At 41.4% G+C, this 12,328-nt stretch overlaps 1 protein-coding gene across 1 annotated transcript in view; it reads right to left on the bottom strand.

Moving 5' to 3' along the window:
- PPP1CC (protein phosphatase 1 catalytic subunit gamma) overlaps positions 1-11,987 on the bottom strand; it is a 19,857-nt gene extending 7,870 nt beyond the window's left edge. Inside the window, exons 1-3 of the mRNA XM_027772213.1 lie at positions 11,969-11,987; positions 6,493-6,624; positions 5,278-5,508 (exon numbers count right to left, since the gene is read on the bottom strand). Of these exons, the coding sequence (XP_027628014.1) occupies positions 5,278-5,508; positions 6,493-6,624; position 11,969 (364 nt within the window). The 5' untranslated portion in view covers positions 11,970-11,987. The remainder of the gene's footprint in view (positions 1-5,277; positions 5,509-6,492; positions 6,625-11,968) is intronic.
- Positions 11,988-12,328: the final 341 nt, after the last annotated feature.

A 12,328-nucleotide genomic window follows, 5' to 3' on the forward strand; every position in this document is an offset into this window, starting at 1 on the left:
GCTGAATTTTGTGCTAGCTTGTTGGCTCCTCCATCAAAACTGTTTTCTTTCTCCTGTTGCCTCTGTGCATCTTAACTAAGTCTAGGCTGCCGCTGGTCTCTCTTCATTTTCCCTGTAAGGCCACCTCAGACCGTCAGGAACATCTTGCTCCAGAAAGGATTAGCCTGGGTAATTGTCAAGGTCCCTTCAAACTTCCAAATCCTATCATTCTGAGCCAGAACCTATAATGCAGTTTCCTGTTACAGCCCATCAGGTAGCTCTGGTGTCAGAAAAGGATCAACATCCTTTTTTATGGGGAGACATTTTTGTTATAGGGCGCGTGCGCTCACCAGAAAGGCAGAGAGAGACAGAGAGACAGAAAGTGAGAAATCACCCCCAGGGGGAATAGCCACGCTGCAATCCCTTCTCCTCCATTCTCCTTTCAGGATCTTGGGCAGGCACACACACACGCTTGGCGTGAGTTTAAGCCACCAGATCCGGGACTTGAACCGCGGTCAGCTACACGGGAGTTCAGGAACATAGCCATTACGCTAACCGCTGGTCCCAACATTCCTGTTTTACTTCACAAGTGCCTCAGCCTTTCCAGCAACATAAAAAGGGGCAGGGGTAAGGAAGAGGTAATACAGAGTACTTATTAAACTTGGGAAATAAGCTCATTATTTAAATTAGTCTATGGAAATCTTTATTTTAATGCAACTTTTCATTTGAACAAAAATTACCAATTTGTCTACAAGCCACCAATTGCAAGCCACCTATGCCAAGGACCCTTTTATGTCCACAAGTAGACTGGATGGCAAATTAAATCTACCTGGTAAGAGGAAGCTTGAGCTCATGGCCTATAAATGTGCCTTCATAACCAAACAAAAGTCAAAACTAGTAATGACCAATGCCAACCATGTATTTTCAACTTATTTCTTTTGCAAGACAGACTGATGCACACATCTCAATGGTGTCACTGTGCCACAGCTGAGTCCAGTCCCAAGTGGCCCAAATCCTAGGCATGCAAACCCTGATCTTTCCCCTGTAGCTCCACCTGTGCCACCACCCAGCCCCACACACTGATCGTTTTTTTTCTTTTTGTTGGAGAGATTTTCACTGTAGGGCGCGTGCGCTCGCCAGACAGAGAGACAGAGACAGAAAGCGAGAAATCACCCCCCAGGGGGGATGGTCACGCCGCAATCCCTTCTCCTCCATTCTCCTCTCGGGATCTTGGGCACGCACGCACACGCGCCCGGCGTGAGTTTTAAGCCACTGGGTCCGGGACACGAACCGCGGTCGACTACGTGGGAGTCCAGCGACATAGCCATTACGCTAACTGCTGGTTCCCCACACTGATCGTTTTGAAAGAGAAAAAAGTGAAACTGATGGAGCCAGTATTGTTATGTAAGGATATTATATCACAACAAAGACACCATCTGGATTTGAGCTTCATCAATGAAAACATGGAAGCCCTTGGTGAGTAGCAGCTCTGTAAAAGGGATCCTTTGTTAACCCAAAAGAAAAATCTGTAGTAAATATTCAAAACGCAATGTTCCAAAAACCCTCTCTTTTTACCCCCGTTAGCTGCCTTAGGAGCACTTCTTTGACACCATCTCACAGTTTTAAAGTATCTTTCTTGCACGCACAGACTCAGATGAGCTTCCTTTCCCTGGTGAGCCCTCCCACTAGCTTCTTGTCAGCTGACCCTCAAGGCCAAAGACCAGGCAAACATCCAGTCATGGGAAACAGTGGCTGTAGGAGGGCTAAGCCCATGAGTGTGACTTTCTAGTGTGCACTCCTAACAAATGAGCTATCTCGGGACCAGCAGTTAGCGTAATGGCTGTTGCTGGACTCCTACATAGTTGACCGTGGTTCGTGTCCTGGACCTGGTGGCTTAAACTCACACCGGGCACATGTGCGTGCGTGCCCAAGATCCCAAGAGGAGAAAGGAGAAGGGATTGCGGCACAGTCATCCCCCCCGGGGGGTGATTTTTCGCTTTCTGTCTCTGTCTTTATGGTGAGCGCACGCGCCCTATAGCAAAAAGCTCTTAAAAAATAAAAGAGCTATCTCAATACAGCTCTGTGAAACTGAGATGGGAAAATATGCTGTGACTGTTTTCTGGGCGAGGGCCACAGTCACAGTCCTTTACTGAGCCCATGATCACGTTGGCAAGGGCTAAGTAACCTGAATTGCCTCTCCACTTCCAACTTGAACTCTCTCTTGGAAAAAATAAAAAGCACAAAAGGAGGTGGGCGCAAGGATTCAAAACTTTTCTTAGTATTTTATGGTTACTAAAAAACAACAGGGAACCAGCAGTTAGCGTAATGGCTATGTCGCTGGACTCCCACGTAGTCGACCGCGGTTCGTGTCCCGGACCCGGTGGCTTAAAACTCACGCCGGGCGCGTGTGCGTGCGTGCCCAAGATCTCGAGAGGAGAAGGGATTGCGGCGTGACCATCCCCCCGGGGGGTGATTTCTCGCTTTCTGTCTCTATGTCTCTCTCTGTCTGGCGAGCGCACGCGCCCTACAGTGAAAATCTCTTCCAAAAACAAAGCAAAACAAAAAAAAAAAACAAAACAAAAAAAACCCGCTATCAAACTGATTATTTCAATCTTAAGAATCATGTTTCTGTAAATAACCAACACAAAGTATGCTTTTAACTAAACACTCCAAAGTGGGGCACAAAATGTGTAAGATAGTGTAAAAATAAAAATGACTGTTTTTACAGTCTCTCTTTTTATTCAATGCATTGTAGGAAACTAACAACCATTTTTCCCCCTTTGTACATTTGTGCCAGAAGGAGAAAACTGTAAGAACATACACATCAAAAAGTAATTACTGGGGCCAGCAAGTGGCATGGTGAAGGCACTGGACTCCTACATGTCCATGTCCAACTACAGTTTGAGTCCTGGCCATGGTAGCTTGCTTTCTCACTTTTCCTGTCTCTCTCTGTTGAGCACACATGCAAATTGAAAAATATTAATAAAAATTTTTAAAAAATAACTATTTATGCATTGCAATATTCCACTGACATGAAAAGTTTTCTAGAAATGGCAAATCTAGGGTCATCTGATGGTGTGGTGGTGAAGGTGTCTGGATCCCTACATGGCCGAATGTGTGGTTCAGGTCCTGGGCCTGGTAGCTTGGAAAACACACTGGGAACATGTGCATGCATGCCCCAAATCCTGAGAGAAATGGAAGAGGAAGGACTGCAGAGCAGCCATCACCCCTCTCCTGTGGGGGGGTGAGATTTCTCACTTTCCCTCTCTCTCTCTCTCTCTCTCTCCAGTAAGTCTACGAGTCCTATAGCAAAACTAAAAAGGCCAATCTAGAGACATAAATTAGTGGTTGCCTATGGTGGTGGTGAAAGTTACCAACTCCATAAATTGACTGCAAATCACTGAATTATACATTTTAAACAGATTAATTTTATGGGAAGAAATTAGACTTTGATAAAGTTGGTCAAAAACCAAAACTATTTGGATAGGTTCTCAGAGTTGTATTAAAAATTAAGCTGTGAATATTCAGAACAATTATCTTTTTATAAAAAAGCATTATTTACTTAATTTTATTTAATATTATTATTTTTTAATTTAACCAGAGAGAGACAGAGAGAGAAAAGGGAAAAAAAAAGCGAGTTCCAGGACTTGAACCACAGTTGGCCATGTGGGTGTCTAGTGCCTTAACCACCAAGCCACCTGCTAACCCCCAAAACAATTATCTTTAAGAAACACTACTGTGATCATTATTTCTTATCTGTTCATTATGTCATACAAGAATCTAGGGCATCGGGACCAGCAGTTAGCGTAATGGCTATGTCGCTGGAGTCTCACGTAGTCGACCGCAGTTCGAGTTCCGGATCTGGTGGCTTGAACTCATGCTGGGCGCATGTGCGTGCATGCCCAAGATCCCAAGAGGAGAATGGAGGAGACGGGATTGCGGGGTGGCCATCCCCCCTGGGGGGGGATGATTTCTCGCTTTCTGTCTCTCTGTCCCTGTCTGTCTGGTGAGCACACGCCCTTATAGCAAAAAAGTCTCAAAAAAAAAAAAAAAAAAAAAAAAAAAAAGAATCTAGAGCATCATTACTATAGTGACAGCATTATTTCTACCCGAAAAAGAAAAAACTAAGATAAAAGCAAGTTAATAAAATATAAAACACGAACTATAACAGTGCACCTAAACACTCACGAATCCTAACAATGGTTAAGCATGTGAAAGTTCAGTTAATGACCAAGTACCTTCATTTAAACAACTCTTCCCTAGATGTAGAAAGTACTTACACTCATCATAAAATCCGTAAATTCTATTGATGCTGGCACATTCATGGTTCCCTCTGAGAAGAAAGAAATTCTCGGGGTATTTGATTTTGTAGGCCAGTAAGAGGCAGATGGTTTCCAATGACTGCTTCCCCCTGTCCACATAGTCCCCAAGAAACAGGTAGTTGCTTTCTAGTGGGAAACTGTCGTATTCAAAAAGTCGAAGCAAGTCATAGTATTGCCCATGAATATCACCTAGAAACAAGAATTTTGTCACACAGGGTTTACATACTTTCAGCTTCATTCACTAACGAAGTTGTAGAAAGACAGTCTAAACATTTCACTGCACACTGGCACTGACTCTCAATAAGTTTAATTTGATAGCTAACACCAAGTAATTTTCAACCTTGTATCATACCTAATTCAACTGAGCAAAGTAACAATTTTAAGTGCATGTGCTATGTCCAGAACCTCACACAAAACTCAACTAATTAAGAATTTATCTTGTGGAAGGAGTATTATATCCAGGCATGACTTCTTGCCAAGTAACATGGTTTTCCTTTCAGGTTGGCTGATCAATATCAGATCTCCGACAGCTCAGTCTCTAGGTACTGTGTCAGCAGAAAGCTGCATTTCTAGTGAGCCTGGCCCTCTGGAGGAACAAAAGCACACACGCTACACCCACCATGCACTTCACTTTCAGGTTCTCCAGGCTGGTCAAAGCCCCAGGGTATTTTACTTTAAAAATATACATACACATTTTTATAATGTAGCTGGGGGGACCACCCCCTTAAAGCAAAAAAATCTCAAAAAAAAAAAAAAAAAAAAAGAATCTAGAGCATCATTACTATAGTGACAGCATTATTTCTACCCGAAAAAGAAAAAACTAAGATAAAAGCAAGTTAATAAAATATAAAACACGAACTATAACAGTGCACCTAAACACTCACGAATCCTAACAATGGTTAAGCATGTGAAAGTTCAGTTAATGACCAAGTACCTTCATTTAAACAACTCTTCCCTAGATGTAGAAAGTACTTACACTCATCATAAAATCCGTAAATTCTATTGATGCTGGCACATTCATGGTTCCCTCTGAGAAGAAAGAAATTCTCGGGGTATTTGATTTTGTAGGCCAGTAAGAGGCAGATGGTTTCCAATGACTGCTTCCCCCTGTCCACATAGTCCCCAAGAAACAGGTAGTTGCTTTCTGGCGGGAAACCACCGTATTCAAAAAGTCGAAGCAAGTCATAGTATTGCCCATGAATATCACCTAGAAACAAGAATTTTGTCACACAGGGTTTACATACTTTCAGCTTCATTCACTAACGAAGTTGTAGAAAGACAGTCTAAACATTTCACTGCACACTGGCACTGACTCTCAATAAGTTTAATTTGATAGCTAACACCAAGTAATTTTCAACCTTGTATCATACCTAATTCAACTGAGCAAAGTAACAATTTTAAGTGCATGTGCTATGTCCAGAACCTCACACAAAACTCAACTAATTAAGAATTTATCTTGTGGAAGGAGTATTATATCCAGGCATGACTTCTTGCCAAGTAACATGGTTTTCCTTTCAGGTTGGCTGATCAATATCAGATCTCCGACAGCTCAGTCTCTAGGTACTGTGTCAGCAGAAAGCTGCATTTCTAGTGAGCCTGGCCCTCTGGAGGAACAAAAGCACACACGCTACACCCACCATGCACTTCACTTTCAGGTTCTCCAGGCTGGTCAAAGCCCCAGGGTATTTTACTTTAAAAATATACATACACATTTTTATAATGTAGTCAAACATGCTAGAAGACTCTATCATTACACAAATGAATAAAATTTAGTTTTTACAGCACGTTGAGTTAAAACAGATAGATTATCTGCTTCTATTATGTGGAAAACAGAACCACAAAACTAGCATCAAGGAAATTCTATTTTTACATCTAACCAGTGTTGCTTTGACCTTAAATATAATCCTATGTATTTGTGTAGTTCAGACTTCTTAGTGCTCCATTCTTAGTTTCATTTTTTCCCCCTAAAACACTTACATTCCTTCAGTAAAATAATCTGAAGCACATCAAAGCAAACCAAGTTCAATAGAGGTATTTGTTCTGAAGCTACTATTTAACTTAATTATAAGTAGTTTTAGCTTAGTCATAAATAGGAGATGATTCTGCTAGCGAATACAAGGTCATCAATATATCTCACACTCAATTACCCAATCGTATAACCAAAGAGGACTTGGTATGTGCCCAAACTTACCACATATTTTGAGTGGCGCTTCAAGTTCTAGTAGGATAGGCTGACTGAGAAATATCTCTCGAGACTTTAAGCACAGTCCTCTGATTTCATTCTCCTGTAGCTGGACGTTCTTACCAGGCTTGGACCCTCTCACTGTAGGGGAGAAAAGCCCCAATTAGTCCAGAAGTCAAAATACGATTTAACACAAAACCCGTAATTATCTCAAAGATACAGGTTTTGGACAAAGAGGGGACAAAGCCGTGGCTTAACTAACTTTCTGACTGGCTTTATTTTCAGGACACTTATGAAAAACATAGTTTTGATATTAAAACCTTAAACAGGATTTGGGAGACTGTATCTTCTATGAGAAGACTACTTGTTTAGAGACTCCTTCAGGGGCCGTGCTGTGTATGGACACTAAGTATGAGGAAGCCCCCCCCTTCCTGCTGGCTGAAATGCCTGGCCAGAGCACTGCACTCATGCCACACACCTGGTCTTGTTCACTATCTTTTTGTTTTTGGAAAGGTTTTTGCTATAGGGTACAAGCGCTCGCCAGAAAGACAGAGAGAGACAGGAAGGGAGAAATCACCCCCCAGGGGGGAATGGCCACGCTGCAATCCCTTCTCCTCCATTCTCCTCTCGGGATCTTGGGCAGGCATGCACACGTGCCTGGCATGAGTTTAAGCCCACTTGGTCCGGAACTCGAATCGCGGTTGACTACATGGGAGTCCAGCGACATAGCCATTATGCCAACTGCTGTTCTCAGTCTTGTTCACTTGCAGCCCACCTGCTAGGACAGTTCTTTTTTGCCTCCAGTCTTCTCCAGCTTTATAAATGAACTGGTATTTGTACAACAGATTTCCAAGGGTATCACATTATCAAGTTTGTCTTAAGAGCTGTCTGTTAAAGTATGGAGCCTATGGCTTTGTAGTTAAAGAGAGCCAGATCCGATACCCTGTGGTTGGAGCACACCAGGTATGTGTGCATGCATGCCCCCAATCCCAAAGGACAGAAAACGAAGAAGGGATTATAGTAGGACCATGTCCCATGGGATGTGTGTGTGTGTGTGTGTGTGTGCGCGCGTGCGCGCGTGCGTGCACTTTCTTCTCCCTTTCTCTGGCAAGGATATATGCCCTCTGGCAAATTTAAAAATTTCTATACAGCATGGAGAATCCTAAACTCCAATGAGGCCCCCACACCACCTTTTGAAAACTCAGTTTACTTACTATCAAAGTAGAAGAACTTGAAACAGTTTATTTATCAGCAGGGAGGTAGTAACAGAAATGAAGAAATCTGTTTTGGTTTTAGTTGTAATAGACCAGTCAGTCATTATAGATTAAACAGCACCAACTAAGTGTACTTAATTTTAGTTATGAAGTGGCCCCTTCATGAAACTGACAGTGCTGGCAGAGTGTGGCTAAGTGTGAGACCTGATTATCCCCAACATGCTCAAATCCAAGTCTTTATTCCTGTTTTTTTTTTTTTTTTTTAAACAAAAGGTTTACGAGAACAGTCATTCACTGAATTAAAACTGAAGTAAAAACACACAACCAAGCTAAATGTAGATTAACATTTGTGCACATCGGGAAAAACCTACATGAAAAAGAGACCCTAGATGGGAAATTCAAGAGCTGTCACTTCAAGGCACCTTGCTAAGTAGTAGCTAAAAAAAAATAAATATAAAACAACTTAAGGCTACATCTTTCTACCATTAAACCCAGTATCAAGTGATTCAGTCTTAGCAAAACCACAAAAAATCCATCAGGTTAAATCAATGTTGCTCAGTTAAATTTTACTGGCTTTGGAGGCTGTGTTAGTATTCAAATTATAAAATCAATTGGCCGACTAGCTGAGTAAGAGTGCTGTAGGTTTTACTGGTTTGTATCTAGCTTTGCTCTATAAATGTCCTAAGTAACTGTATAACAAAGTAATAAAGTTACTCAAGGCGCGCGTAGTGTGGGGCCAGCAGATGGCATAATGGTTGCGTTGCTGGACTCCCACGTTGTCAATGGCGGTTCGACTCCGGGATCCAGCGGCTTCAAACTCATGACAGGCATGTGTGCAAGTGTGCCCAAAAATCCCGAGAGGAGACTGGAGAAGGGACTGCAGTGTGCGGTCATGCCCCCAGCGGGAGAGGGTAGATTTCTCACTTTCTGTCTCTGTGGCAAGTGCACATGGCCTATAGCAAAGACCCCTCAAAAACAAAAAACAAAAAACACACAGGTGTATGTGTTAAGAATCTTTTCCATTAAAAGGGCTGCCTGAGTCAGCTCTGTGGCCTAGTGGTTAAGGGAGCCAGAATTTACACTGCTAATCCCAATTCAAATCCCAGCCTGGGCCTTGAAAACAAGCCAGGAGCATGTGCAAATGTGCCCCAAAGCCCAACAGGATGGGAAAATGGAGAAAGGGTGGAGACAACAGGTGGTGTGTTGGTTAAGGCAATGGATCCCACATGGCTGACTGTGCCATTTGAGTCCTGGACCCAGTTGGGTGCATGTGCGTATGTGTCCAAAATCCAGAGAGGAGAAAGGATAAGAGACTGCAGCGTGGCCATCCCCTGTTGAGAATGATTTCTCACTTTATCTCTCCCTCCCTCCCCCCTATGAACAGTGAATGCAACCGACCCACAGCAAAAATAAAGGGACTGCAGCATAACCACAACCCACTGAGGGGTGCTTTCTCCTTTGTAACCCATCCCTACCCACCCCCTCTAATGAGGCACATGCCCTCTGGCAATTATTAAATGTGTGTGTGTGGAGGCGGCTATGCCCAAGTTTCAGAAATACTGCCTTCAGTGAAGCCATCCTCCAGCCTGAATGACCACAAAATCCTGAATCCACAGAAGAAACAAGAACAGAAATGGATCAGTGTGTAAAGGGATATTATTTTTCCAATTAAAAAAAATAATAAAAGATGACAAGAGAGGGGACCAATCCTTGAAGTATACACTGTAGAGAACATAATAACAGTCAGAACAGGACTTGGGAGCTGGCCAGGAGTCCCCAGTGCCTGGACTGGTTCTGTAACTGGGCAAATCACTTTACTACACTGTACTCCAAAATACGTAACTGAATGACAAAATTTCTTTATCAAAATGTTAAGAAAAAAACTATAAAAGAGAAAGCACAATAATGATAACCTTTGAGAGAAGATATGAAACAAGACCGTATTTAACACAACAGTAACTCCTCAATAAAAAAAAAAACAACACTTTTTTCCAGAAGAATCACAGTAATTTTCTTTTTCTCTCTAGACACAAACACTTAGTAGAGAACTTAAGATACGATCCCAGTGGAAGATGGTGGATGTCTGCTTCACTAGCCAGAAAACCCCAATCCTTAGTGATTTCACAAGCTAACCACAAATTTCGGCAGACTGCTTAGTAGGAAACTTTATTTTTGGCCAGGAGAAACTCCTAGAAGCTTCTGGTTTCAACCTGAATTTTCTTCCAACAGACTCCATCTTGTGAATGAATGGATGGCCTCACTCTACGCCTTTCGTAGAGCATATCTCTGCAATAGCTGGCTCATATGTACAATGACAGCAGGCTGACTTTGTTATATGAATGCTAGTGTGGTAAATCAATTCCATGAGATTAAATTGATATTGCTAATATCAATTTTCTTGAATTTGAATGTCCCACCTTTAGACATAGCTTATGATTGCTTTATTATTATTTTTAAAAATAATTATTTTATTTAACTTTATTTAAATTTGATCAGAGTGGGACAGAGTGGGTGAGAGAGTGAGAGTGAGTGAGAGAGAGAGAGAGAGAGAGGAAAAGGCAAGCCACCAGGTCCAGGACTCAAACCGCAGTCAGCCATGTGAGAGTACAGTGCCCTTAACCACCACGCCACCTGCAGGCCCCATGATTGCTTTAATTCTTACTCTGTTTTTTGTTTGTCCTGAGTGGGAGCTTCAGAGATTAAAGCAATACAACTAACAACTTGAAAATTACTCCTAATGTAAAGTGAAGATCAGATATATTTCCCCCAGAAGGAACAGATTTATTTAGTTAATATTATCAACAGTTATTTACCAAGCATCCAACATTTAACAAAATAGTTGCCAAACACCTACTGGGTGTCATACCCTGGGTGGATGCTGGAGATGGGACCCCTAGCAACAGAAAGGACGAGATTGGTCCTTTTCCTCATGCAGCTTACATCCCAGGGCAAGTAATAAACGATTAAGACAAAGTAGGTAATCTAAGGATTATTATAAATGCTGTAACTAGAAGAACAATCCTTCCACAAAAATCATAAAACTAAGTCCACATGAGAAACAAAGGCATGGATGTCTCTATTTTAATTAGTATTAGTTACAAAGAAAAATATGGACAATGCGCTGCTCTCTGCTTAAGAAACAAGCATCAGTCAACATTCATCCCGAGGCTTAAAGGTCTCACTGTGCTCTATGCAGCCGGGAGAAACCTACACAAAAAGGAGACCCCAAGCAGGAAAATCTAGGGTTGCCACATAATAGCTTCTAAGGAGCAGTTCAAACTATATGTATAAAGCTATTGCAATGACTGAATGCCAATGGAATCCAAAATGTTCCAATAAACACAAATTCCATTCTCCAGGTAGTGTTTCTCAGAAATACAAGTGCTAAACATCGCATGAAAATTAAACCAGGAGGCACACTGAACATATATCCAGGCTAGTGATCAATAAGCTACAATACCAACTCACCCCTAAAACATGACATTTTGGTAAAAGTATTTATCTGACTAAAAAGGGAGATTCAGAAAAACACATTAGAACTATTAATAGCAAAGGCTGTTCTATAGAAACCTATGATTTATATGATGAATCACTAACATGAACACATGGTAAAAACTTATCAAAACTGATAAAAACTTTGAAATTAGAGGCCAGCAGGTGACACTGTGGCTAAGGCACAAGACTACCACATGCCTAACCACAGTCTGAATCTTGAACCTGTTGGCTTCCTCTGTCTCTCTCTTTCTCTCTAGTGAGCATGTGTGCCCTATAGCAAATTAAAATAATAAGAACAAACAGAAATTAAGTAATTCTTTTAAAAACTTTGAAATTATAAAAGGATATTTTGGGGGATTATGGAAAAAACAGTATTTTCTCATAGCAACACCTGGCAACAAGCAAAGCAGAGATGAAAACTACAGAATAAAATTTAATTTACTTTTAAATTATTATTCATTCATTTATTTATTTATTTTCACATGAGTTTTGCCAGAGAAAGAGAGAGGAAGAGAGAGAGAGCGAGCGAGCGAGCGAGCTGCCAGGTTTGGGACTCAAACCATGGTCGGCCATGTGGGAATTCCAGTGCCTTAACCACCACACCACCTGTTGGCCCCGAAATGTAATACTTTGAGATGTAAGAAATTAAAATTTTAAGTATTTTCCTTGACATATACTCAGGATTTTCAAAAGTTCATTAAAAAAAAAAAAAACCCTCGTTATGAAAAAACTACACATTGATTTCAAAGTTTTTTTGCCCCAAAATAAATTCATACTTTAGTTTCCTTTTTCCAGGAGTTTTTTGAGCCCTCCAAAGGACCTTTTATTTCTAAAGGGTCACCTTATAGGAACAGCACACAGGGGCCGGCAAGTGGCATGGTGGTTAAAGGCGCTGGACTCCCACATGGCCGACAACGGTTCAAGTCTCGGACCTGGTGGCTTGCTTTCTCACTTCCTCTCTCTGATCAAACTGAAAAAAATAATGATAATAATAATAAAGTTAAATAAAATAATTATTTAAAAAAAAGGGATAGCACACATACAAAAAAACTTCAGACTAATTACAACAAAGTTTTAGGGCCCAAGAAATGTACAACCAGCATAAAAACAAACCAACAGATTTTGCCATTTTAAGA

This window comes from Tupaia chinensis, unplaced genomic scaffold, assembly GCF_000334495.1.
Source record: "Tupaia chinensis unplaced genomic scaffold, TupChi_1.0 Scaffold000258_1, whole genome shotgun sequence".
In the NCBI taxonomy this organism is placed as follows: Eukaryota; Metazoa; Chordata; class Mammalia; order Scandentia; family Tupaiidae; genus Tupaia; species Tupaia belangeri.